Here is a 24,197-nt window from a genome sequence, read left to right as displayed (position 1 = left end):
AGATAGTGCCTGGGGTACTTTTTTCTTAATTAAAGCAGCTCTAGCAATAGCTAGACAGCTTCTCTGGAAAACCTACCAGGTGGGTGCCCAGATTTGCAGAATAAAATGCCACCTGGGTAATATGCAGGGTCCCCCCTCTCCCCAGTCCAGCAACCAGGGCTCACAGTTACAGCGAGATGCGTGCAGTTCATGCTCATGCTCCCCCCAGGATACTTACTGCATTGGGACCACCACAGCCACCGAGGATTAAAATGGTTTCGTTGTCTATTACGATCTGGAAGGGGTAAAGAACAGTGTTTCAGACCTGGAAGGACGCAAAGCCGTCCCTGGTGCTTCTGGCAAAGCCTCCAAGTGCAGACAGAGCCAGGTTACAGCTTCTCAGCTGCACAGACTCTGCTGAATTTTGTCTGCCCCGGGATGAGGAGTGGAGCTGGGATGGAGAGCCGGTTTTGCTGGGCCCGAGGCAAAGCGGGATGCAGGGTTCACCCCATTGCCTTGTCCCAAACAGCTCACAAACCAGTTCCTCTTACAGAGGAGAGCAATTACCCTTCCTGAAGCTAAGCCAAACAACAAGGGACTCAACACCCCTCTTCAAATAAGGGAGAAGGTGGAAGGATTGTCTGGGAGGGCATGTGCTTGCATCAGTATTTTTTACATGCTGGTGGCGGGTGAGCTAGTCCCTTAGTCTGCTTTTCCAGTGGATGGAAAGGCACGTTCAAGCATGACCCATCCAATCTCTTCTGGGTGCCCTGCTAGGCTGAGATGAACCGCACGCTGAGAACCACTGACCATCCTCCTGGGGACCATGAAGAGAAGGCAGGGATGCCAGCTGCAACGGGGACACCTGCATCAAACCAGGTGACTCCCACAAGCTCCCTGCCCCGGGCAGGCAATAAAACAGGCGCTGCCAGACCTGCGCTTTGAATGGGTACAATCCAGAGTCGCTGGAACCAAGAATCAGGAGAGCGGAGCAATCAAAAGGGCCTCAAGCCAAACCAACTTGTGATAACACTTCATTGATCTTAAATGCCACAGGGGATGATTGCTGGGTTAAAACAGCAATTTGTTTTCTAGAAATGCTCATTAGAGTTCTGAGTCATGTGCAAGAAATGGCACAGTAGCTGCCTAAGCGTTAGGGAGATTAAAAGTGCGCCCTCACAGAACAGATGGCTAGGGAAAACAAGGGCCCGTCGGGCAAAGGCTGCAAAGATAACTGAAATCAGGTGCTAGCTTTCAGGCAACCTGCTGAGAGCTGCCTGGAAGCTGGAAATTAAGCTCTGTCTGGTTTATCTCTGGCAGCGTGTGTTGGTGCTGAGCTAGTGAAGGAGAGCTCACCTGAGACTGGCCACCTCGTGGGTGAGGGCTGGGCCCAGAGATGTTGGGCTTAGACCAAGCCCACTGCTCGAGATCCAGCACCCAGACATCATTGCTCCTGCAAGGATGAAACAACAAGCGTTGACGATACAACTAGGCCCTCTGGGCATTTGAAACACGGGTTCAGGGCACAGTTTTATGACAGAATTGGGTTTTTTGTGGGCTGGAGCCTTGAGGGGATTTGCCGCAAGAGGTGAAGGGTGTGCTAAGGCAGCAGGCAGACCCTAAAACCCTGCAGAGAGTTCCTTCCGAAATGCTATGAGCTACCCCAGGACCACCACAACATGCTCCTTGCTTGCAGGAGCGCTTGTCAGATACCCTCACCTCAGACTTACATTTGTCGAGATCCTAGTGAACCCCCAAAGACGATCATTTTGTCTTCGATGACACAGGAGGAGTGTCCTGCCATGGGAGGGGGGCCATGGGTGGTCACGATGCAGTTCCACCTAGGGAAAGAGGGAGGAAGACATTCACCATTGGGTCAGAAAGAAAAGCGCTGGATGAATGGCAAAATGAAAAATCCCAGGGGCCGGCAAAGTCCTCAAGAACACGCTACAGAGGAAAACCTCAGGGAAAACCTCCAAAGATCCAAATAATAATGAAACTATTTAGAAATACTAATGTGCTAAACATTTTTAAAGCATGACAAAGTCACACGGCCAGGTTGGAAATATCACCCCTTTCAATTAAGTTCCCCCTGAATTATTTCCAACACAGTTTAATTACAGCATTCTAATGACACTGGCCAAAAGTGCATTGGATAATTGACACTTTTGATGATGAAAAGTTCTCAATGAAAGAGGAGCAGGAACCATTGCTGCTTTGATACAGCATTTTCTCCTTTCTCACACACAAACATCAGTGAGAAAGCCTGGTCTAAAACCGGCCAAACGGTGTTTAAAGGGAAAAAGAAAATTACTGCCATCTCCGCGGTCAGTGCTGGATGTTTTAGTCCAGGAGCTGTAAAGGCAGAGAGATTTCTAAAAAGGTGCGGATACATGCTTTTTCAAGTCTCCCTTGGAGGGCCACAGGAGCTTTGAGTTTTGGACCATCGCCAAAAGCAAGACCTCCAGGAGTTAAGGCTTTATCTCCTGCTTTCCTCAAAGAGCTCACTGTCCTGCAGCCACATCGATTACGCGTTTAAAATGTTCACATCCAGATTTCCCACCTGGCTGGCTGGGAACACTCAGGAAGTCTGGCATATTTTAGGTAGGAGTCGAGAGCCATATGGAAGCAACCACCACCCAAGAGGTGCCAGACAGCAGCGTGCCCACGTCTCTGGTGTGCTCTTGTGTTTTTTTGTTTTTGGTTCTTTTTTTTGTTTGTTTGTTTGTTTCAGTAAGAGCATCGCAGACACACCAGGATTAGACATACCTAGGAAACCAGGACCATGCATAGCTTCCCAAGCAGGCTGGGAGAGACACCCTCCGGCATTCCTCCAGCTGCATTACAGACACATTTTTACAGGATCAAAGCCTGGGCTTTGAATCCAGATGTGCTCTTACCAGTTTTTGGAGGGTGAGTATGTATGGATTTCATCGAAGAACCTCTCTGGCTGGTGCAGAGGGTAAGGGCTTGGCCGCGTCCACCCACCGAAAAGCACAAGCAAGTCCTTGTAGACCACCAGCGTGGCCCCAGCCTTGGGCGAGGGATATGAACCTGGGCAGAGATGGAGAAGGGGAAGGTGAGGAAACCACACTTGAACACAAGCACAGAACTCTGCATCAGTTTTACTGAAGCGCGACAACACTGAGACTCCACCTTTGAAAAAACAAAATAGCAGAAAAGAAGGCAAAATTAGAGTTGGGAGCCTGGGAAGAAAGCTACTGCCAATTTGTGTCATCATAATTAGTAGGAGCCTGAAAGCACATCTCATGTATGGCAAAACATCTGTCACTCACTGGCAGGAAATTGCTAGCTTTCAAATGTATCCCTTGAAATTATTGCTTTAGCACTGAATAAAAGCAATAATTACCTCCAAATACCTAGTAACTTCTCCCCAAGGAAGGAGGGAGAATGAATACCAATTCTAACGCATCCGGAGTCGCTCATGGCAGATCGCTCAGGTACTCAGAGCGGGAGCATGCACCAAACTCCATTTTTTGCCCAGCGGCACGATTAAACCCTAAACGCTTTGCTGTGTGAACTAAGTCACTCCCTGAGTCCGCAGAATGAAGTGCTCGTCTAAAAATTATTAAAGAGACTTTTTGCTTGGCTTGTTTGAGGTTCAAAAGGCTCTGCAGGGGCCAGGGACCTCCTGAGCAGGACTGGTGCCTGCACAAGCAAGATGACACAACCTCTTGGGCTCAGTGCCATTGCGATATGCTGCGCTCAGAAAACGCCGTGCATGCTGAAGTTTTTCCTGCAGCATAGCAAACGGCTGAGCTCGCCTCCCAAGCTACTGCTGCTCTGTTACGACCCCTCTGCCTGCTGTCTGTGCCCTGGCCACTGCATTGCTCCTTAACCAGCTTGGAGCAAGAGCAACTTCGATGCAAAGAGCCCCTTTGCAAGGGCAACTATCAAAGGATTGGATCCCTTTGAATTTGTGTCAGGAAATTGGCCACGGTCTGCTGCAAAAATACAAACCCTGACTGCTCCGGCTGCAAAAGGTGCTGTGTCACTACCTTGCTGATGTGTTAGATGCTGAATTGCTTCCCAGGAAAAGCCAAAACTGCTCCAGCCAGAGCTGACGCATCTGAGCATCCTCCTTCCCACGGCTGTCACCAGCACCATGCAGATTCCTCCACCTCTGCAGTCACACTTTCAAAATAATCATAAATACATCACCCGAAAAAAACTGATGCGTGTGCCTAGCTGCGGGAACTGGGGGCAGCTCAAGGGCAAGGCTGCACACGTGGCCACAGAAGCACCGTCACCCTCTGCAAAAAGGCTGATATACCAAACTGACCTCTCTCCTCTGATGTCCTAATCAGACTTTGAGAAACATTTTTAGCAGGTAATGACACGCAGAACAGAGGCTATTTTTAAAAGAAACCAGAGCAGCTATTTTTAGATGCTGCAGTTGAGAAAAGCAATTCGATTGCAATGGGTTCCAGGTGGTGGGTGGTAAGAGCCCAGCCAAGAAGCAACCCCCAGCTAGACGCAGAGGAGATGGCCACAGGGTCCCTGGGCCTTTCACCAGGGACAAAGCACATTTTGCTGCTGCTCTCAAGTATACAGCTATTAGGGAAAAAAGGGAATAAAGTTGTGCAGGAAACAATTCTTGTGTTGGTGCACATGCATAGTGTGGCCAGAGCTATACCCAAGGTCTCCTTAAAGACAAAAGTGCCAGAAGAGGGTCACATTTGGTTACTCTTTGTTCCCAAATTCCAGTTTTCCTGGCTCATTCCGTAGCCGTGTGCAATTCGTTAATCCACACCAGCAGGTTTCCAGCCTACATATTTCCCTGGCAGAGCACAAAGTTGCTCTCCCAAGCTTGGCATCACAAACTAGACTGCTAGAAATATTTCTACCTGACTTGTAGGGAATCGGCTGGCTGGGTTTCTCCATCGAGGATGCCATAAGGCAGCATGGGGTGAAAGGTTCTGGGTTTAAATGGGGTTATTTTTTAAACAAAAAGGGTTAGCTAGAGTCATCCCAGGATGGAGAAACAGATTGGTACTTTGCTCAGAAAGGTCTGGGATGGTGCAGAGTGAGAAAAGCCACCCTCCTACTGCCGTAACCTGAAGGTCAACCCCAGCCTCAGACACCGAGACGGTTCCCAAATGAGTCAACAACATGTAAACAGCCCAGGGCACAGGCTAGACCTGGTTTTTCAGGAAGCTTTGCCTGTTATTGGATGTTGTATGGGTATAAATGAGCAGAGCTTCATTCTGTAGTGCAGGAAGAAATCTGAATCTTACAAGTCAAAGAAGGGTTGGCCTCTCAAAGCCTCTTCCAGCCAGCTGGGATATCTGCAGATGCTCTCTGCAAAAAAGATGCACCACTAGCTTGTCATACCAGAGAGGGCTTCAGCGATCCTGTGTTTTGAGTAGAAACACGTGGACAAAGAGCAGTTGAAACCTGGCAAATTAATACCGCTTATTTCTAAAGCAGGGGAGAGCTGCTGGGTGCTGCTGCCACGGTCCCAGGGAAGGGCAGGAGCATATCGAGGGAGGCAGAGCAACACCTGCCCTGCCCAGGCGAAGGGGGAAGGCAACTGGCAGCCTTTGTGACTTCAGGTCTCAAGTATGCGGAGGAGTGCAAGGACGGCAGAAGGGACATCAAAGGGACATGGCTCAATTACGTGGGGCCCTCGTAATGACCTGCTCAAAGTCCATGCTTTTTAGAGGATGTGCTTGAGCAGCGTTTCAAAGACTCGCAGGAACATACTCGACATGGGAGGGCTTCTTTCTCTCTGGGATTATGCTTGCAAATGAAATGGCTTCTGTTCCTCGCCATGGTCGGAAGTGCCTGCAGAAGAACATCGTTAGCTAACTGCACTGGGTTCAACTGCTCCCTTGGTCAGAGTGCAGAGAGGACTCTTCCTCACTGGGCTTCCAAGCTCCACACCCTGATAACACCATCCAGCCCGATATCAGATTATCTTTTCTTGAGGATAAAAATTCAAGCACACAGAGGGTGTAGCACAATTAAATACTCCTAAACATAGAAGGCAACATCTCTTCACAGCTGAAGCTGTTTATTCAGTAGGGATGAGTAGCTAAAAGCTGATCTGAGCTATTTTTTTCCAGTTGATGGATTTTCCTGGCTCACAAAGCAGATACATACTTTTCAAAAAACAAACAAACAAAGATCTCCGGCTTCCATGGATGCTTGGAAGAGAAATGCCAGCCTCTGATTGCCTCTGACATGAGCTCTGGATGCTATCTATCTGTTTAGGATCTGTACTTATAAGCATTTTTTAAAGCCCATTTATTCAGCCCTCTAATGCAACCAGAGCAGCACGCGCAGAGCTCAGCGACCACAAAAGAAAAGCCTGGCTGTAAGGGCACGTGTAACACGAATTTCCAGACCAGCCTTTTACCTACAGCAGGCGCAGCCCTGAGCAACTCCAAAAACAAATACCAAGTGGAGCTTGAAATAAAAATGAAGGGGGGTGTGTGTGTGTGTGCCTGATTTGATGGGATTACCCAGATGAAAGGACCGGTTCAGATCGATATCGTTTGGGGAAATATTGTAAAAGAGATGCGCTGGAGTGGAGCCAAGAGTTTGCATTGTCTTGGGGGAAAGGTTAAGATATGGAAAGAGTTCTGGGATTGTGTCAAGGGGATACATTTGGAGGAATTTTATTACAGCAGATTTCTGGAGATAGAGGAGATGAGAGCTACTGATAACAACCAGGAGCCGTTACTGCTGGATCTGATGGATTTCTCAAGCTGCCTTAGCTCCAGCAAGAGACGATGCTATTCTCCCTACAGCTTCAGCGAGCTGATCACAGTCATTGCCAGCCAATTTGATTTACACGACATGCCAGGATAAACAAAAACAGGCCCACAGCCACATTTCCAATTTCAAAGCTGAGAAATTAAAGTGAGCTTGTCCAGCAGCCAGTGGATTTCAACGCACAAAGGAAGCCAAGCTCCCCGGTTCAAAAGCCACCCGCAATCTGCACACCAAAGGCATATGAAACCATCCTGAGGAAGGGCTCGGGGCTAACAGCCACTACCTGCACCAGCAAAAAAAGGGGCAAGGCGATAGTCCGGCTGCGCCACGGCTCAAGCCATGCTGCCAAAGCTGGCCTCTCCCAGCAAACAAGTGACTTTTGTTCAATAAATTATGTCCCATCACAAGGATGTGCTTAATTTGGTGGGTATATTATCAGCAGAGGACATTACAAACCCAAAGAAAAGCCAGAGGGAGATGCTGAACCTGCATAATCAGGTATGAAAACCAACATTTGCTGGTGACCATGCTGGTGTTTGCCAAATGGTTTGTACCTCTGCAAAGTCAGAGTGTTTCAGTATAACCCATCTGCAGAAGAATAAAACGTTTTGCGGGATTTCACCCTGAGGAGCTTGTGCGTTACTTAGGGAGAGTCAAAAAAGAAGTGGTAAAAAGCAAATTCCTTTCAAGAAGGGGAAAAAAATTGACCCAGTTGTCAGATGTCACAGCAGAAATGAGGCTAAAAGGATGGCTTGGACTTACTGCACTCTGCCTCCAACTTACAAAAGCCCTGTCTCAGACCTTTCCTTGCAGGAGGAGCCGGCTGTCCTGTTGCTGTTTTAAACTATATACATCTCTGGGGGAGCAGCATGCAAAATGGAGAGCTTGCGCTGTCCCCAACAGCTTGGCAGAGGGTGAAACCTGCTGTGCTGCCTCCGACAGAGCAGCAGCAGCCAGGGCCTGATGCTCAGTCTGGATTTATGAGCCTGGCCTTTAGGCTGGCAGAGACTTAAAGACACCAAATCACAGATCCTAACCTGGAAACCTCATCCACCCCAGCACCATCATCTACCCCAGCTGAGGGATTACCTTGACTACATTCCATCATGCAAAGGTACATTCCAAACTTCCATGACAGCATAAAATCCCCTAATTTCCCCTCTTCGATGGAAGGGAAACCAGAGAAGGAAAAAATAATAAAACCCTCTGCTTCCCAGGCTAGCTGGGATTTTTCCGCAGCAGTCTGCAGATTTGCCCAAAAGCTTTTCCCCTGCCAGCAGTTTGTGAGGTTTTACAAAGGGAAGATGACAAGCTGGGGAGTAGCAGCCCAGAGGCCGGAATACGGCACGACCGACATAGGATGAGCATCCCAGCAATCCCAGCATTAGCATCGGATTTGAGAGATGCCAAAGGAGAGCTCCTATGAGAAGAGCGGACATCTCCATGGCATGTTGCACACTGGCTCTTTTCCCTAAGTCAAACCCCAACGTTTAGGACTTGCTGGTCAGCTGCCTTGGATCCAGCATCTGACATTCACCTGTTTTTATCCCCAAGACAATCAAAACAGGGTATTAGGATTATGAACATTCTTAAGACTGGCTTTGACTGGGCCTGCCTAAGCCTTAAAGCTTTTAAGAGCCAGGAAAGTATCATTTTCCCTTACCAAAGCCACATGTGATTTAGTGTTCTCTCAAATTTGGCTTAAAAAAAATAAAAATTCCTTGCTTGGAAGTAGACAGGAATTCAGCTTTGCAAGAGTTTCAAAAAAAAAAAAAAAAATTGAACTAGATCCGATTTGTCTCCCAAACAGGGAAACAAAACCTTTGCAGGCGCATGTATCTGCTGCCTGCAAAATACCTTTCAGGTAGTGGGGGAAAAATATCTGTGCATCATTACGGAGGTTTTGTGGCAAGTTATGGGGGCATGTAACCAAACCACAGCAGCCCCCCCAATGTTTACACACAGAGAGTGTTTCTGCAGTGCTCTCAGTGTTGAATTTCCACCCTACAATGACACAGGCTCATGGTACAAGCCCAGTCAAACCCACGGCGTCAAACCAAAGGTCTGGTTTCTTGCAATCTTTACAAGGTGGAGGCAGAAATCCCCGCCGGGGAGGGTAAGTCACCTCCAAGCTTTTGCAATGTCACAGTCATTTTTTTTTTTTACCCGGGAAATTCTTACATGCTGCGACTCTGAGCCGATAAAGCTGTTGAAAAGGAGAGGCACTGCCCTCTGAACCCTGTGCAACTGGATTACTGAGTCACTCTGTGCTAATGCTCGGCAAAAATGTCCTTACACAGCAAGCTGAGCAAACAGCTACGAGATAAGAGTGCCAGAACGCCCCGGGGCTTTGCCCCCTTATCCCTTAATAGCTGCAAACAAGGATTGCTGCAATTCATGCACCTCAATGCTGCAGGAGAGGTTTTATTAGGTTCTATCCTGAGCGTTTCTCACCAGCAGCACATTCCAAGGTGCCAAGTACTCCTTATGGTGAGGTCACCCCCTATTCCCCTTTGCAATCATCTCACCTGGTTTTGGGAAATGCAGATTTGGCCCTGTGGTAAAGGGTGCCATTGTTGCAAAAGCTGCTTTTCCCTCTAGGTGGGTGGAATCAAAGCACCAGCCAGTGATCCACGTCTCTCTGCTTTAATACTTGTTCTCCCCCCCTCCTTAAGTGATACTGTACCCTGCAGACTTTCAAGTGATTTGAATAACAGTCTGACATCCTACACAAAACTGATGCTAATTAAAGAGCTCAACGCTTGGAGAGAAAGGGTTGATCAGCTCCCGCGACTCGTCTTCCCTCCAGGAGGCAAACGGAGGGATGGAAATTGCTGTATCAGACTACACAACGCCGTAATAACCAACTAATTGTAGGGAAGGGACCGAGATATGTGTGGGTTAGCAGAGGAGCGTGCCCCAGCTCTGCTGAGCTCCACACTTTTCACTGAAGTCACACTCCTGTTTCGTTTGCCACAGCACGAGGGAGGCGGCAGAGGCATTGCACACATCGGAGAACCCCCAAATTACTGGTGTTTCAGGAAATGGCTGCTGTGTAATTTGGTGAGGTTATAGCTACCATGGGGCTAAAAAGCCTCAACCATCCTTTAAAGAGCATCCTGTGGGCATAGTCAGAAAAGTCTACTTGAGTAAATGCAAAAAGCTCAGTGTTGGGAAGAGTGGGTCTATGCTTGTCACAAAATTTGCTGCAAAGAAAATGCAGCGACTTACTGAAAACCTGACATCTCCCTACTGAAAGTCCCAGTACAACACATGAAGGGATCTTCCTTTTAACCAGCCCTTCCCTTACTTGCTGTTCTTCTCCCTTATTTTAATTTTCAAGCCATCGGTTCCTGTACTACACTTTCTTCACACAAGGAGTGCACTTTTTGCCCTCGTTCCAGTAAATCTGGTGCTTAATGCCAAACTCGCTAAATATTTCATGTCAGGAATAAATATTCACCTTTTGGACTGCAGACTAGGATGAGCTAGTGCTTTGTCATCCTGCATGCCTACCAGATTTAAGGAGATTTTACAGCAGATGCTTTTGTGAAAGATATAAAATCAGGCTGCGAGCATTTAAAGTCTTTAAGAGCACATCATGTTGGCCAGAGTACATACTGTAAAGTGAATATTGTGTATTCAATCTTGAGTATACATACGTAATCTTTGTGGACAGGGTCCTTAATGCAAAAGGTACAACAGCAGCTTAAAGAAGAAAACCTCGAGTCGGGATGTGTGCCTGCTGGCTGGGATGCCTTGGAAGGAGCTCTTGCCGATAGGTGTCAGCACAGCCTGCCCAAAGCCTCTGAGCAGGACCTTTCCGAAGGCTCCTCAAAGCTCCTTCCCAGCTGACAAGACTTATCTAGCCATGGGACAGCAGGGCTTTATTTCACTAACCCCAAAATGGAGCTGGCCCCGAAGGTGAGTGTACCTGCTGAGGAGGGAAGGCTTTGCGACAGACCTGGGAGAAGAAAAGAATTACTTTGATATAAAATGACTGGGGAGCTCATGGTCAGACAGACCTCCATCATGCTTCGGTACCTCCTTCGCCTCTCGCCCAGGGCAGCGGTCAGGATGACGGCACCAGCCTCAGGCAGGAGCCAGTTCAGGCTATCAGCTTCCTCTCTGGTGCAATGCATTAATTATATCTGAGACAACACCAATGTAAACAACCAGTATGTGTGGCTGGGGCGCCTGTTTGCATATTTTTAAGCCTTTTTTCCTGAAAAGGAAATAAAATAGAAGGTTTCACAGATGCCTTGGCTGCTCTCACAGCCTTCCGACAGTTTGCAAATACCTTGGCTCCAGTCAGCCAAAGTCGGACGAGCAGATATCTGTATGAAATTAAATTCTCCACAGGGCTGTGAAATCAAGCGTCAGGAAAAAGTTAGACACCTGGAAGTAAAAAAAATCCTTACAGGAAAAAAAGCTCTTACAAAATCAACCCTAACTTCTGCTTAGGAAAATATTGGTTTGCCAGATTACAGGCCTGCACTTTGAGACCATTAAAAAGCAAATTGTTCTCCAAGCGCTGGCTTTCCGAGGCAGAGGAAGAAGTACTGCAGGAGAGAGTTCTACTCATCATTTCAACAGCAGGTACCCAACTCTCAGTTGTACGGGACCTTCAGAAGTTTCCAAACTCATTGGGAGCTACCAGATGCTCAGCACCATCAAGACACAACTACTTATTTGTCTATATAAGGACTCCCAACCCCAGGAACCTATTTTTGCAGATCATGGACTTCTTATTTACCAACAGGGCTGCAAATAGTTTTCCCCAATTTTGGTATAGCATGCTTGTCAGCAATATTTTCAGATGGCCTGGGGGTCATGTTTAAAATGAGCATGTACTACCTGTGACACTGAAAAGTGGCATGTATCAGCCAGCCCTTGACAGCCGGCTGCCACGTCCCTGCTCAAGGCTACCTTTGTGCATCACAAACGAGGACCACGCTAAAAATCCTCCGCATCCGCCCCAGAGGCTGATAAAAGTGATAGTGGGAAAAATTCCTCCGTTACTCTCTGGAGGGATCTGTGCCCAGGGAGCTTCTCTCTGAGAATCTAAATCCGACAAGGTTAAAGCGACAAGCTATTTTTCATGCCTTTCTGTTCAATCCATGCCAATAGTGTCTGAAGAAGGGCTGCTCCACACAGAGAGACACAAGAAAGCTTCTAGAGACAAATGCCATACAGGTGGATTCAAAATCCTGAATAAATCCCTCTACCTCTCATCATCCAGGAGACAAGAGCATTTTACCGCAGCAAAGTTGCCAGCTCTCATTTGAGCAAGCGCACCTGCAAAACTCCTGGCAGCTCTTCTGACCAGCTGGGTGTCTCCTTTTGAACACGAGCAAGAAGGGGTGGCAGCCAGCAAGCTGTGAACTGCAACAAGGAAGGGAAAGAAAAACCAGCTGCCCTCTTTCAGGGCTGTCTTGATTGCAGCCTACACAGAGCCCCAGGCTCTCCGTGTCAGAGATCTCAATGAAGGAGATCCAGCATCCTATGGACTAAAACAAATCCATGGGCTCAAAGATAAACAGATGCATGGGATCTCCTCCTGCCTGACTCCATTTCTGCATCAATGAACAGATGCTCAGCTCTTCCCCTGCCTTAAAGGGAACCATAAGTCCCCAGAAAACCAGATCATCACTTAAAACATCCATTTCCCTTCGAGCCACTTCTCTCCCAGCCTCCTCTGTTGCATTTTCCCCTTTGTTTTCCCTGCCCCACATATTCCTACTGCATCAGGCTGAACCGTCCAAGGCAGGACAGGAGGGCATCCAAGGGGTAAAGCATCCTTCCCTGTGGAAGCGCCATGGTCAGAGAGACATGCCTTGCTGACCTCCTGACGAAAGCAGGCAAGCCATTGCTCCGAGGAGTAAATTTCCCACAGCAGGGACTGTTTTCCCCTGCCATGTTTCATCTGCAGATAAAAACTTGCTGAACTTCCAACTATTGTGGCACACAGAGCAGGGAATAGGAGAGAGAAACCACCGGTTGCTTTAGCCTGCTGATGTAAAACCACCTTTACCAAGTCTCCACATCACTGTGACAGCTCATTAGATGCAAGCTGGCTCTGCTGCTGCTGGCCCCAAATCCTGGGCCCGTTCCCACCTCCGTGTGCAGGCGGGTTAGCTTCTTCAAAGCAATTCCAGCCTGCCTCCAGCACCGCATTCCTGTGATGCCATGCACACCGATGCTGGAGAGGCAACAGCAGCAGCAACCTGGTGTCCCTGCGGACAAGGTGAGGACCAGTCACTCATTTTAATTGCTGAACAGACTCTGTCCTCCACCTTCAAGCTGTAAGAGGGGAATGAAGTTATGGAGTGACTTTATGACCTCAGTGGATATTGGGAGTAATTGGAAATGCTGCTGGAACTCAGCTTGGGTGCATCAATAAGGATAACTTACTCAACACCAGCTGGGGCAAGGGGCAGGCTGCAACCAGGCCCAATCACAGGGAGGGAGGAATGGAGAAAGCCATGCAGCAAGATGGTTTTCAGATGCGGTGCTCAAGAATGGGAGGCACAGGTATTTTTTTTACCCTGGTACAGGCAGTCCACATACATTTCCTATCACGCTGACCAGCTAAAGAGTTTAACGGCTTTATTTCTGAAGCATTTACACAACTGCCCTCTCCAAGCAGGTGCCTTTTTTTTGTAGGGAGCAGACTCCCAGGCAGAAAGCCTCCAAGAGCCATACAGAACCCAAAGAAGAAAAGGGGAGTCTTTCGGCTCTTCCTGCCTAGTTCAGCAAAGGCATTTGCAGGATAGATCCCTGCAAACAGCAGATCGCATGCCCAATTTCCATGTGCATTTTCTGCCTCTGCATCCCTGGCATAATTCATGCAATGCTGCTGGTCAGTCATGGCAGGGTGTCCATCCCAAGGGGCAAGACCTACCCCCACACACAAGTGATGCTGGATGAGCATGATTCAGAAGATGACGGATCCAGACAACAAAAAGCTTTCACAGGTTAAACGCAAACAGCCAGAGAGGCCACAAGAACAGAGGAGGACAGGGCCTGGCAAATCAAAGGGAGAGTAGATGTGTGTTGTAAACCTAAACCCACTCAGATTAGGCATCTAATCACTGCTGCAGAGCAATCCTATTGAACCCAAACAGCGATGGATTAATCTCCTGGAAACCAGCCCTCCACACACAAGCAGTGCTTTCCCAACGAGGCATCACAGCTTTTGAAAAAAAACCAACAACCCCCCCCCCCCAACAACCAAACCCAAACCCCTTCATCTGCTGATTTTTCATCTCCTGCCCTTGAAATATTTCATATTTAATAACACAAATTTCATTAGACACATTTTTCAAAACGACCCAAGTGAAGAAAGGAACGAATTAGCATCCTGTCTGCCTCACACAGACTAACCGAGGGACTGAAAGGCACCGAGAAACACCCGAGCTCTGCGGAGCTGCAGCTCAGAGCCTGCCAAACAAGCTCTGGGCCTGCTCTCTGGAAGGGCAGTAATGAAGTTTAAACTCTATATTCAGGGACGTTGCTTCCTTTGGAAGGCAGGGCGTAGCTTGCTGTTTCCAAGTGCAGCAAACCCAGCTCCCACTCCCTGCAATTGTGTTTTGCAATATAAATTGTTTAATGTTTGCACAGATGCAGCTTTCACCTGGGAGCAGCCCAGGTACTGCTCTGCGTACTTGCAACAGGACAACCTCAGCATGCTGTGCTTTGCAGGATTTCTATACTGCCAGCTACATTTCTCTAGTTACCAGGATTCTTCTTCAAAAGATGCACCTTGCCTTTTTATTTCTGCACTGCAGCTTAAATTTCAGAAAGGCTTCATCCTTCAGTGCTCCTTGTCACTGCCACCCTGACAGGACAACACCAGGCTGGAGGATACAGCTGTCAAAAGCTACTACCACTTTGCAGGAGTGGTTACTCATCTCCTTGTAATCCTGTGAGCCCAAAGAGGGGAAAAAAAAAAAAATCAATATATTTAAATCAGAGAAAGCAATTCCACGCAACCCATGCAGCAACAGCATCTGTCCCGAAGGATGGCATAGAATGAACCCCAGAAACTCGTGTTTTTGTTTCAGAAGGGTAGACATTAGCTGCGTGATAAGCAAGCTCCAGACAGGCAGCAGACTCATCAGAATTAAGGCAGAGTTTCCAATGGTGTCAAGTCACTCGGGGCTTGAGGGCTCAAAGAGCATTTTGATCGTGGTGGGAAAGTCAGGGATTTTTCGATAATGCGAAAAGTTTTAGCTCTGCGAAGGCAGAAATATGCCCTACTGCTACTAAACTCAAAGAGCAATAAGGAAGAAACAAACCACATCAGGAAAAGAGCTGGAGAACAGCTTTCCTCTCTTCCAGGCTGCATTCAATACTGTGACAGCAGAAAGACACTCTACATATTGTGAGGGATTTCCATCCATTTCATTAACCTGTTCTACTTTGAAGTATCAGACACCTGCAGCCAGTAGCTGCAGTCATAATTAGAGACATTATTCTGTGCCAGGTATCAGCTTTTCACTCCTTTTCACTCCCAGGAGGCCAGCAGCTACAACACGGCTTCACCATGCTCAAGGTGATCCCAAGTTTTTGATAAAAAGTTAGGCATGCCTTCAATTAAAAAGGGCCATTCAACACTGTACCGAGTTCAGAAACACACAGGTACACACAGACCATTTTGCAGCCCTCCCCTCAAGGGCTGTAAGTGGAAAAGAGTTGGGCTAAATTTTGGAAGTTTATTTTCAAAACCTGCTTCTCCTGGTTTCCTTCATTATGTACGCGGGAATGTGTTTGCTTCGCTAAGAAACATCTCACAAATCGTGTCTCAGGGACTGGCAGCAGTCCACAAATTGAGAAATATTGCTCTAGAGAGAGGCTACCAGCATGGGCAGGTCAGGATTTTGAAGCGTTTTTTTAATCCCTAAAGCAAGGATGTGCCTTAGATCACTCACTATGTTACCACGAGGCAAGTCACTCTGCAATGGAAACAGCAGAATTGCAGTATGGGGTCAGGACCCAACATTTCAGTAATGAGTCTCAGCTGGTTACTGCTATTCAGAAAAAAGATGATGCAAAATGCAAGGACTAAACAATCTGCACGATTCTCAGAAGATCTTCAGACACAGTGCATTTTAAACCTAAATGCAAGACAGTTCCCACTACTCTAACAACTGTTTACTCTTTAGAAACCCCACCAATCCTTTGGACTGCCCTGCAGCCACAAGTCCTGCAAGTTATTTACACCATGCAGGAAGGTGTCGCACCGATTTACAGATGCAGAGGGCTGGATGTCTGCTGGATCTCAGCTGCATGACCGTGTCCCTTCCCTGGAAAGTCCAGTCCTTCACTGTGGCTCATGTCTCCTTTCAGCTCCACAAAGCTCACATAGCCACAACAAGGAAGCTCACTCCAGATCAGGACCAGCATTATCAAACTTTAACTGTTTTGAAAACTTGCTGCTGTTTTCTAGAAGGAGATGATGAAAACAGGGCTTTTTTTTTTTTTTTTTTTTTGCTTGGGGCAAGGTTTTTGCACAGCTTTGTCAAGGGCAAACTGCTCCGTTTGCGCTCGACAACTAACAGGCAGGTTTCTCCTTCAGCCAAGAGAGCCTCCCACCGCACGGGGACCACATCTGATACAACCACCTCAGGCAGGTGACAGCAGAGTCTCTCCTACCTCCTTTGGGCTGTTAGTTTTGTTGACACAACACCATCAAAGGCACCTTCCCCACAGCTCACAAGGAGAAACCCAATCCTCAAACTCCAGCAGCTCCCACTCAAAACACAGAGGGGACCTGGAAGAAAAAAAGAGCCAAGAGGAACCGACGTGGGAGAGGTTTTTTTGCACACTTACTGTGTCGCGTTAAGGCTACCCAGAAGATTTTTAAGTGCAAACTTCAGGCTAAAGGCCTCTACTCATTTTCAGGCTAAAGCAGGGAGGATCAGCTGCTCTGATGTGGCTACATCTTGACACTGTGAACACGGACAGAGAGGATCAGAGCATCTAATAAACGAGTTTTGCCTTCAAGCCTGTTTTTATCCTGAAATCCTGAGAGAGATATGAAAAGCTTTCCCATTTCCCCAGCAAAAATGAATGCAGCATGACTGCAGGGAGACAAAAACACCAGGAAACAAGTCCTGGGGAGGTTTATCCCCCTCCCAGCGGAAGGGTGGACACAGGGCCAGCCACACAGTGAGCCTTTTCGCAGCAAACAGGAAAAGCAGAGCTACAAGTCTCCTGAACTCTCCTGATATCTGAGTGGGATACCATGGCCTGGCAGTGGGAAAACACACTTTGTGAAGCGAGGACCGGGGTCTTTCCAGCTCTCTTGGCTTCCCAGATAGCTGTAGGGAAGAGGGTACCAAAGGGGGGATCACGCTTGGCTGAGGATGATAAAGCAGAAACAGGGAGGATGCACAGACCCCGTAGGACTTCAGCTAGCATTCCTTTCTCTGCAAAGACCTGGTCTTTTTATAGTAATTCCTTACTACATAAGCACAGTAAAAGGCTCGGTTTTAAAAAGAAAAGCTTTCCACCTCTGTCCCGTAAGTCCCTGGGAGCATGGGCAAAACTACTGGCATCATTTTTCTCTCCAATGTAAAAAAAGGTACTTCCCAGTTCACTGTACAGTTCTGGCAGACAGAAGCCAAGTGCAGGGCTCCTGAGGAATATAAACTAACAAATACAGGAAGGGAGAAAGTCCACAGAAACATACGGTCTGAAATAGCACAGGCAGGCCAGAAGGATAACTGCCTGGGGATACGCTCGCAATTCTGCATATAAATTATCCCCTGCAGCCTGAGGATGACACAAGCAGGAGACACAGACGATGGTAAAGGGCCTGGGTCGGTGCTGATGGCCAAGGCAGCTTCTCCCAGGGCCTGCCAGCACTTTTCATTCACAGAGATGGAGGGGATCTCATCAAGAGAGTTTCACAGACCTGCATGGAAATAGGACAGACCTTCTGGGCCACCGGCGCAGCAGCTCCAGGGCCAAATCCTGGGTTAGCCAACTCCAGGCGTCAGCAACCCCACACCAAAGCCCTTGCCCTGGGAACCCCTGCAGCTCTTGCATTATCCATTGCATTAAGTCCTGGGAGTCTCCATTTCAAATGGGGTTTGGTTTCTTTCCTGGCCATTTCCACTGCACAAAAGCTCTTTTCTGGGGAGCACCAGAAGGCTATCACCGCCAAAGTCATCCTGCCTGCGCCCTTGCTGCAAGAACAGCATGCTGCAGCTTGAGTTATAGAGGAGTCAAGACTAACCCTTGCCTCTAGCTGGATAAACAGACTCCACCGTAAACCACCTCCAGTCCTCCATCAGATTCCCCTCTGTGCAAATAGGCTAAAAGTCAAAGAAGTGCCCAGATTAATTATGCAAATAAAGGCAAAGAAAGCATCCTCAACACATGGAGAAAGGCACTTGCCTCTCAGGGACCACCTACCCTGGGATAACATTGCAGGCTTCCCACATATTACAGGCCATTAATTATCACTCCCGTCCTGCTCCATCAAGACTCATATGTGGGAGTGAAGGAGGTGGAAAGTATCTCCAAAGTGGCCAGAAGAGCTTGAGGGAGAAAGTTTAGAGGCATTCCTGTTCACGTTCTTAAAATAGAGATCCTGCTGCCTTACACCCTCCTTTGTAGACCATTAAGCCCCGCCAGTAAAAAGCCCTACATAAAAGCTAGGCGTTAAACTCTCTTGTTCTGCTCCAGCCTAATAAGTAGAAAGCCAATGCCATTGTTTTAGATCTAAGCAAAAAAATGCTTTGAAACCTCAAAAATTAGGGTTTTTTGAAGCAATTATCTCCCTCCTCCGTCTCTGAGACTAAAGAAACATGGGCCAATTATTTCTTTGAAGGCTAAATATTTACTCCTAGGTGAAGTGCAGCAGCTCAGGCTGGAGGTGAATTATCCAGCTCTGATGTCATCTAATGCCTGCAAGTAAGAAAACCCAAATGAAAACAGGTATGAACAAACAACAACAACAAAGGGTGTTTTCTCCTGGAAAAGCCCTTCAGAGAGGAGAAAGGGACGAAGTTGTTTCAGCTCACCTGAGCTGCATCCGAGGCATTTAGCACGGCCCTGGCACCATGCTCCTGTTTCCTTTAGGTAGCTCTACCCAGGTCTCATTAGATAATATGCCCATGCTTAATGAGGGCACAAGTAGAGCATGATCAAACCTCTCTGAGCAAAAACTGGCCTTGTTGAAAAGCCACTGTCTTATTCTGGAGCAAGACCTAGCCTATAGAGTCCATAGGACCAGGTGTGGGAACTCCTCCTCAACCTCCACGAGCAATTAGCCTGCACACACAGCCAGCATTAATCAGTCAATGTCAGCTCTTTTAAAATAAATCCCTCCTGCCTTATTTACATCTGACTCCCGAGTTTCAAAGCTCTCTGCTTTTGCCCCCTCCAGTCACTATTCTTTCCCAGGCAGCGGGTGCCAACCCTCTGGTTAAGGGCACACAAAAACAAAAAACAAAACAAAAAAAAGCAGCTATGTGTAAGAAACTACCACCGGCACAAGTGCGGAGTGACTCATCTCTTCTGAAGACCAAGGAACAAGAGCGCTCTCTGTTTGGTGAGACTGCCTGAAGTTTCAGTTGTGATCCCATCTCACTACACGCGCTCATGACAGCATGCAGAAACATTTCCTCGGGGGATCTTCCCATGGGACTTAACTCTGACACATATTCCCACAGGACTTGTTCTTTTAAAAGTGTTATTTGTTAGTAAGGCAGTGGGAATTTGACTTTGCGAAATACCAAGAGAGTGACTGAGCAGAGCTGGGTGCCGGCAGCTGGACTCATTGACGCGACTGCGAGTCGTGCCCCATATTCAATCCAACGGAAGAACTCGCTGGACTGCAAGAATAGATGTCCTGGGTCAGAGCAGAGGTCTGCATTGCCCAGTATCCTGTTTATGCTACCCATAGCGTCTTCACCCCTGAGCAGAGGGAGAGTGCTACAGCAGGGAAGTAGGAAGAGTGAGAGCCAGTTTCCACATACATGTAGACTGTGGTTTGTTTTTGTCCTCCATTTAAAGTCCCTGACAGCTTAATTCTCACCTGTAGGCATCATACAGTGGATGTGCAGATGCAAAAATCAAGTCAAAATATTAGGAGTTGTGTAGACTGATATCCAGCAAGTGGTCATCAAGCACGAAGTTACACATTAACATTTCAAAGCGACACCTGACCAATTCCCAGATAACACCAGTACGCAGAAACATCTGATTTTGGAGGACTTTGTAAGAAAAAAGTGTCAGACAAGAAAATATGACTTTAAACAGTAACTGAGTAATCCACAATACTTGGAGTGCATGAAGCAGGGTCAGAAGGAGTCTGCACCCAAGCAGACAAGTCAGCATGGAGTGCTTGGTGGATGCTGAGCTCCTTTTCTTCTTCCTGCTCTTTGCTAAATGTAAAGCTTTTGCTGAAATGACTAGCTTAATACTGATTACCCTCCATCCCCCCCAAGAGCTTCCCCCAATTCTTCTGCCTTTGTCAAAGTTATTTTAGTCAAATTCAGAAATAAATGGAAAACAAGTCTGCCGCATGGGACATTTTGAGTACACAAACCAGTGTGGGAAATCATTTGTGGCGTTTTCCTGCCCTGCTCAGAGCGCGTGGACTACAGGAATGTACCTGTTTTCCCACGCTCTCCCGGTTGCTGTGGGCAGCCCGCACAGGCATGTCTCCTCCACTCCTCAAAATACCTGAAGTGGCAGCTACCAAAGTTATTAAAAAAAATTCTCAGCTTTGGGACGACTCTTATCAACACAGGCTCTTGTGGCTGCAGGTAAGTGTCACTCATCCTGCATGGCACGAACCAGCACTGAGCAGCTGCTCCAAAGAGAAACAACCCAGTGTGGTGCCACAGGCACAAGGATACACATAGTCTGCAGCAAAAAAAAAAAAAAGGATATAACCTGAAAACCAGCCAGATAATGATAAAACACGCAGAGAAATACAGAATCAGACCAGCCAGCCCTGGGGACAAGGTAAGTTTTGATAAAGCGGTGGGGGAGTTGAACATCTGCCACCTCTCACCTGATGCCAGGGGCCGGATCCACTCCTTGCTATTCAGGTCAAGTCTCCAGAGGTCGTTGAAGGCAGCATTACAACTGCTCTGTGTGCAGCCACCAAACACGTACATCGACTGGTTAGCATCATAGTAACACGCACCTAAAAAAAAGCAAACACACAGATTAGCCAGTTCTCTGACCTTCGCACTTTTGGGTGAAAAAAAGATGATTTTCTTTTCCCCCTGGTTTTCAGACGGGAGAAAAGCAGACAGGCTGCCCCAACTTCAATAAACCCATGGGCCAGCTTAGGGGTATCCCTGACCACTGTAAATCTCCAGCAAGAACCTTCCGAGACAATTATCCCCTCAAGCAGAGCTGCTCCTGGAAGTGCAAAGAAAGCTGCCTTAGAAGCTTGCAGTTAATTAGATCAGCTAAGATTAACGCACTCAGCGCACTTACCTTCTCTAAGCTAGTTTGTGTGGTTTATAGGGTTGCCAAATTACACTAAGAAACTGGCCTGTGTACCTAGACCTGGTCGCTTATTCTCTTTTTCCAAAGCTGACAGTATTTCACCTTATCTCATCATAGAAAAGCACCACTGAAACACATGCATCCTATGTGAGCATTCCCTTTGCCTCTTATGGGAAAGGATTAGGCAGTGAGATGGGGAATGGGGAGGGAACACGACACTTGACAACCCTTCAAAGATCCCCAGGGAAATAAAGAGCTTTTGGCCCCAAACCAAACTCTGCAGCAAAAAAAGCCCCAAACAAAACCATCTGCCTTTGGCAGTTAATGTCCCATGGTACCCATGCACCTCTGACAAGAAGTAAATGAAACAAGATAAAGCAGAAAGGACTTGCTCAGCTTATCTGCCTTGGAAGATGAGCAAGATTCAAACGTGTTCAGAAAATTAAACCCCTGCAATTACAAAGAGGATTTCCCAATATCTACATTTCCCTCCTCAAACACAATGAGCCCCATTGACTTCGTACGACGACCACTCGTCTTTCACATTCTCGAGATCCCTGCAAGGCAGCAGCATCTCTTCCACATCTTGCCTAACTCATGAGAAGTGGGACAAGTGCTTGATGGTGACACTGGAAGAGCAAGGTTATACTTCGGCAGCAGCTTTGATAGACAAACTCACACCAGCTCCTAAGCTTGCAAGCCAAGGATCGAGGAGTAAAGGCAACTTCAGCTCCTGGGCTGGTCCAGGTGATCAGGCAGCAGGTTTATCTGCATCTGCACCCTCCAATCGGCTGGGTGCTGTCTGCTCTACTGACCTGCATGTGACGGCAACATGTTTGAAATTCAAACCTCCCTTGACCTGACAAAGCCTGAAAAATCTCAGTTCTTGGGTTTTCTGTAAAATTCTTCCCTTTCTTCCCCCAGAGCTTTGGTAAAAAGTGTAGTGTGGCTGACATGAAGGGCAAGCTTGTTTCTGAAGCCTCGATCTGTCTTGTCGGTGTGTTGCTCTGTTCATTACTGCATCTCCCAGGATATATTTAATGGTCTCCAGACACCAGGAATTCAGCAGCACACTTACAGACGGTTCCAAAACACTAAATCCTGCGTGCAGTCCCATAGCACCAGCCAGGAGAGCACCAGCACTCGGCTCAAAGAGGACTCACTGCCTGAATCCCACTGCGAACCAAAGCCTCTCTCTGTAAAGCCCAACTTCATGCACAAGTACCCTCAAAAAAAGTAATAAAAATCTACTATCAAGCCTCTCAACACGAGCAAGGCCTCCCCAACGATTCTTCGAGTGTTCATTATCAAGTCTAGCAAGGGGAAAAAACCACAATAAATCATATCCATGCAGACATGCGCCACTGCATAGTAGAAAGCCACAGTGTTTTATGCTCTGGGAACACTGAAGGGTACCAGCCAGGGCTCAGAGGGAGCAGGAGTCATCGCCCTTGTGATGACAAGCAATATATTGCCCAACTCGAAAAGCAAGAGGAAAAGTCAAAGTTCAGGCAAGCAGCCCACGGCACTGGGCAGCATCTGGCCCTGGGTCTGAGATGGAGGTGAGAAGCACTAGTGATTATGCAGAAGCCCCTCTACGGAGCATCTCCAGGATGAGGACCATGTATCGTCATAAATAACTAGCACAAGAGAAGCGACAAGATGAAAGGTTAGCACACAAGTACAGCGGCTTTGATAAAAAGCACCAATATTTATTCTGTGCTGAAGCAAAAGTGGAGGCAGATGCATGGCGGGGGTGCAAGTTGCACTGTTCCTTCCCTCTCCATCACATATTGTACACAGCTGATCACCAGTTAAAAAATAAAACCAGATTCAGATGAGGTGACCTGACGGGACACAGGACTACTCCAGAGCTTGTACAGATATAAAGGCTTTTTTTTCTTTTTGAAACAGTAGCAAGAAGATAGAAGAAAAAAAGCCTAAAAAAAGGAGCATCTGGACCGAAAGCCTGATAACCTACTTTTGGTAGCAAGAGAAAACAATTCAGAGCAAATCCCCGCAAGAAGTTCCTGCTTCCAGCTTCACTCTAGACCAGTACAAGCACGTCCCTGGCCAACCCCACGGCCCTAATTTTCCAGCCTGGAGGTACATACTTCCAGCGTGAAAGAGCTCTTTAACGCAGCCCACCCATACATACACCAGTGATATTCATCTCGCCGCTGCGAGAAAGAATCACAACGGGCTGTAAACCGGTGCATTCAAGTGCCCGCGGACAATACCGTGGCTCAGTGGGGGATGCGATGACACCCGGTGTGGCCTTTGCCAAGGGTCCCATTGTCTGACCTGGGGCTTGTCATGCAGATCCCCTATTGAAAAGCCAGCAGCCCTCATGCCCTTGGCTTTTGGTGACAAGTCCAGGGCGCTTTGCTGACCACACAGCGGGAATGGGGGAGCTGGATACATTGGATGTGCTCATAGGGTGAGACCACCCAGCTCTGCCCCGTGTGCATCCACACGACGCCCTTACGTGCAACTGAACTGTCTTCATCTCAACCCACATCTTGCCAAAGTAATGTAATACACACTTATACGCCACAGCACATCACTTCGGAGCTCTGTTCATTACCGCAATGGAGTGGAGAATATATAAACAGTGGTGTAGAGGATTTACCTGGGATGGGTTTGAGGAAGAAATAATGATTAAGAGCATTTTTATAGCTTTACCTACTCCTGAAGATTCAACCCTGTATCATTTTTACATGGTAAGACCCCTTGTAGGCTGCAACATCACCTCCACCCAGGAAGGCACCAGCCAGCACTTCACTAAGTACATACAATTAAAACCTGCTGCAAAGCAATGCTGCGGTTTTTCTACTTAACCTTTCTTGAAAGGTTTAGTCTCCTTAGAAATCTAATCACTACTTAAACCATGACAGGTTGAGAGCCTCTTACCTCCTCCCCATGCCAAACCCTTGCTTGGCAAGCAGAGCTTTAACACCACAGCACAGCTCATTTATTATTTTTGAGGGGAGGTG

The 24,197-nt window shown here is 47.6% G+C and overlaps 1 protein-coding gene across 4 annotated transcripts in view; it reads right to left on the bottom strand.

Moving 5' to 3' along the window:
* FBXO42 (F-box protein 42) overlaps positions 1-24,197 on the bottom strand; it is a 49,780-nt gene that overhangs the window by 3,343 nt on the left and 22,240 nt on the right. For 3 of the 4 annotated variants that reach the window (XM_052792259.1, XM_052792262.1, XM_052792261.1), the window contains 5 exons: positions 20,756-20,890; positions 2,880-3,033; positions 1,710-1,820; positions 1,336-1,432; positions 218-274 (listed from right to left, as the gene is read on the bottom strand). In XM_052792259.1, coding sequence (XP_052648219.1) covers positions 218-274; positions 1,336-1,432; positions 1,710-1,820; positions 2,880-3,033; positions 20,756-20,890 — 554 coding nt within the window. Of the gene's footprint in view, positions 1-217; positions 275-1,335; positions 1,433-1,709; positions 1,821-2,879; positions 3,034-20,350; positions 20,605-20,755; positions 20,891-24,197 lie in introns of those variants that run through there. The other variant, XM_052792260.1, reaches the window with a different exon arrangement.

Source organism: Harpia harpyja, chromosome 7, assembly GCF_026419915.1.
Source record: "Harpia harpyja isolate bHarHar1 chromosome 7, bHarHar1 primary haplotype, whole genome shotgun sequence".
NCBI lineage: Eukaryota > Metazoa > Chordata > Aves > Accipitriformes > Accipitridae > Harpia > Harpia harpyja.
This window is presented reverse-complemented; position numbering and strand designations above follow the sequence as displayed.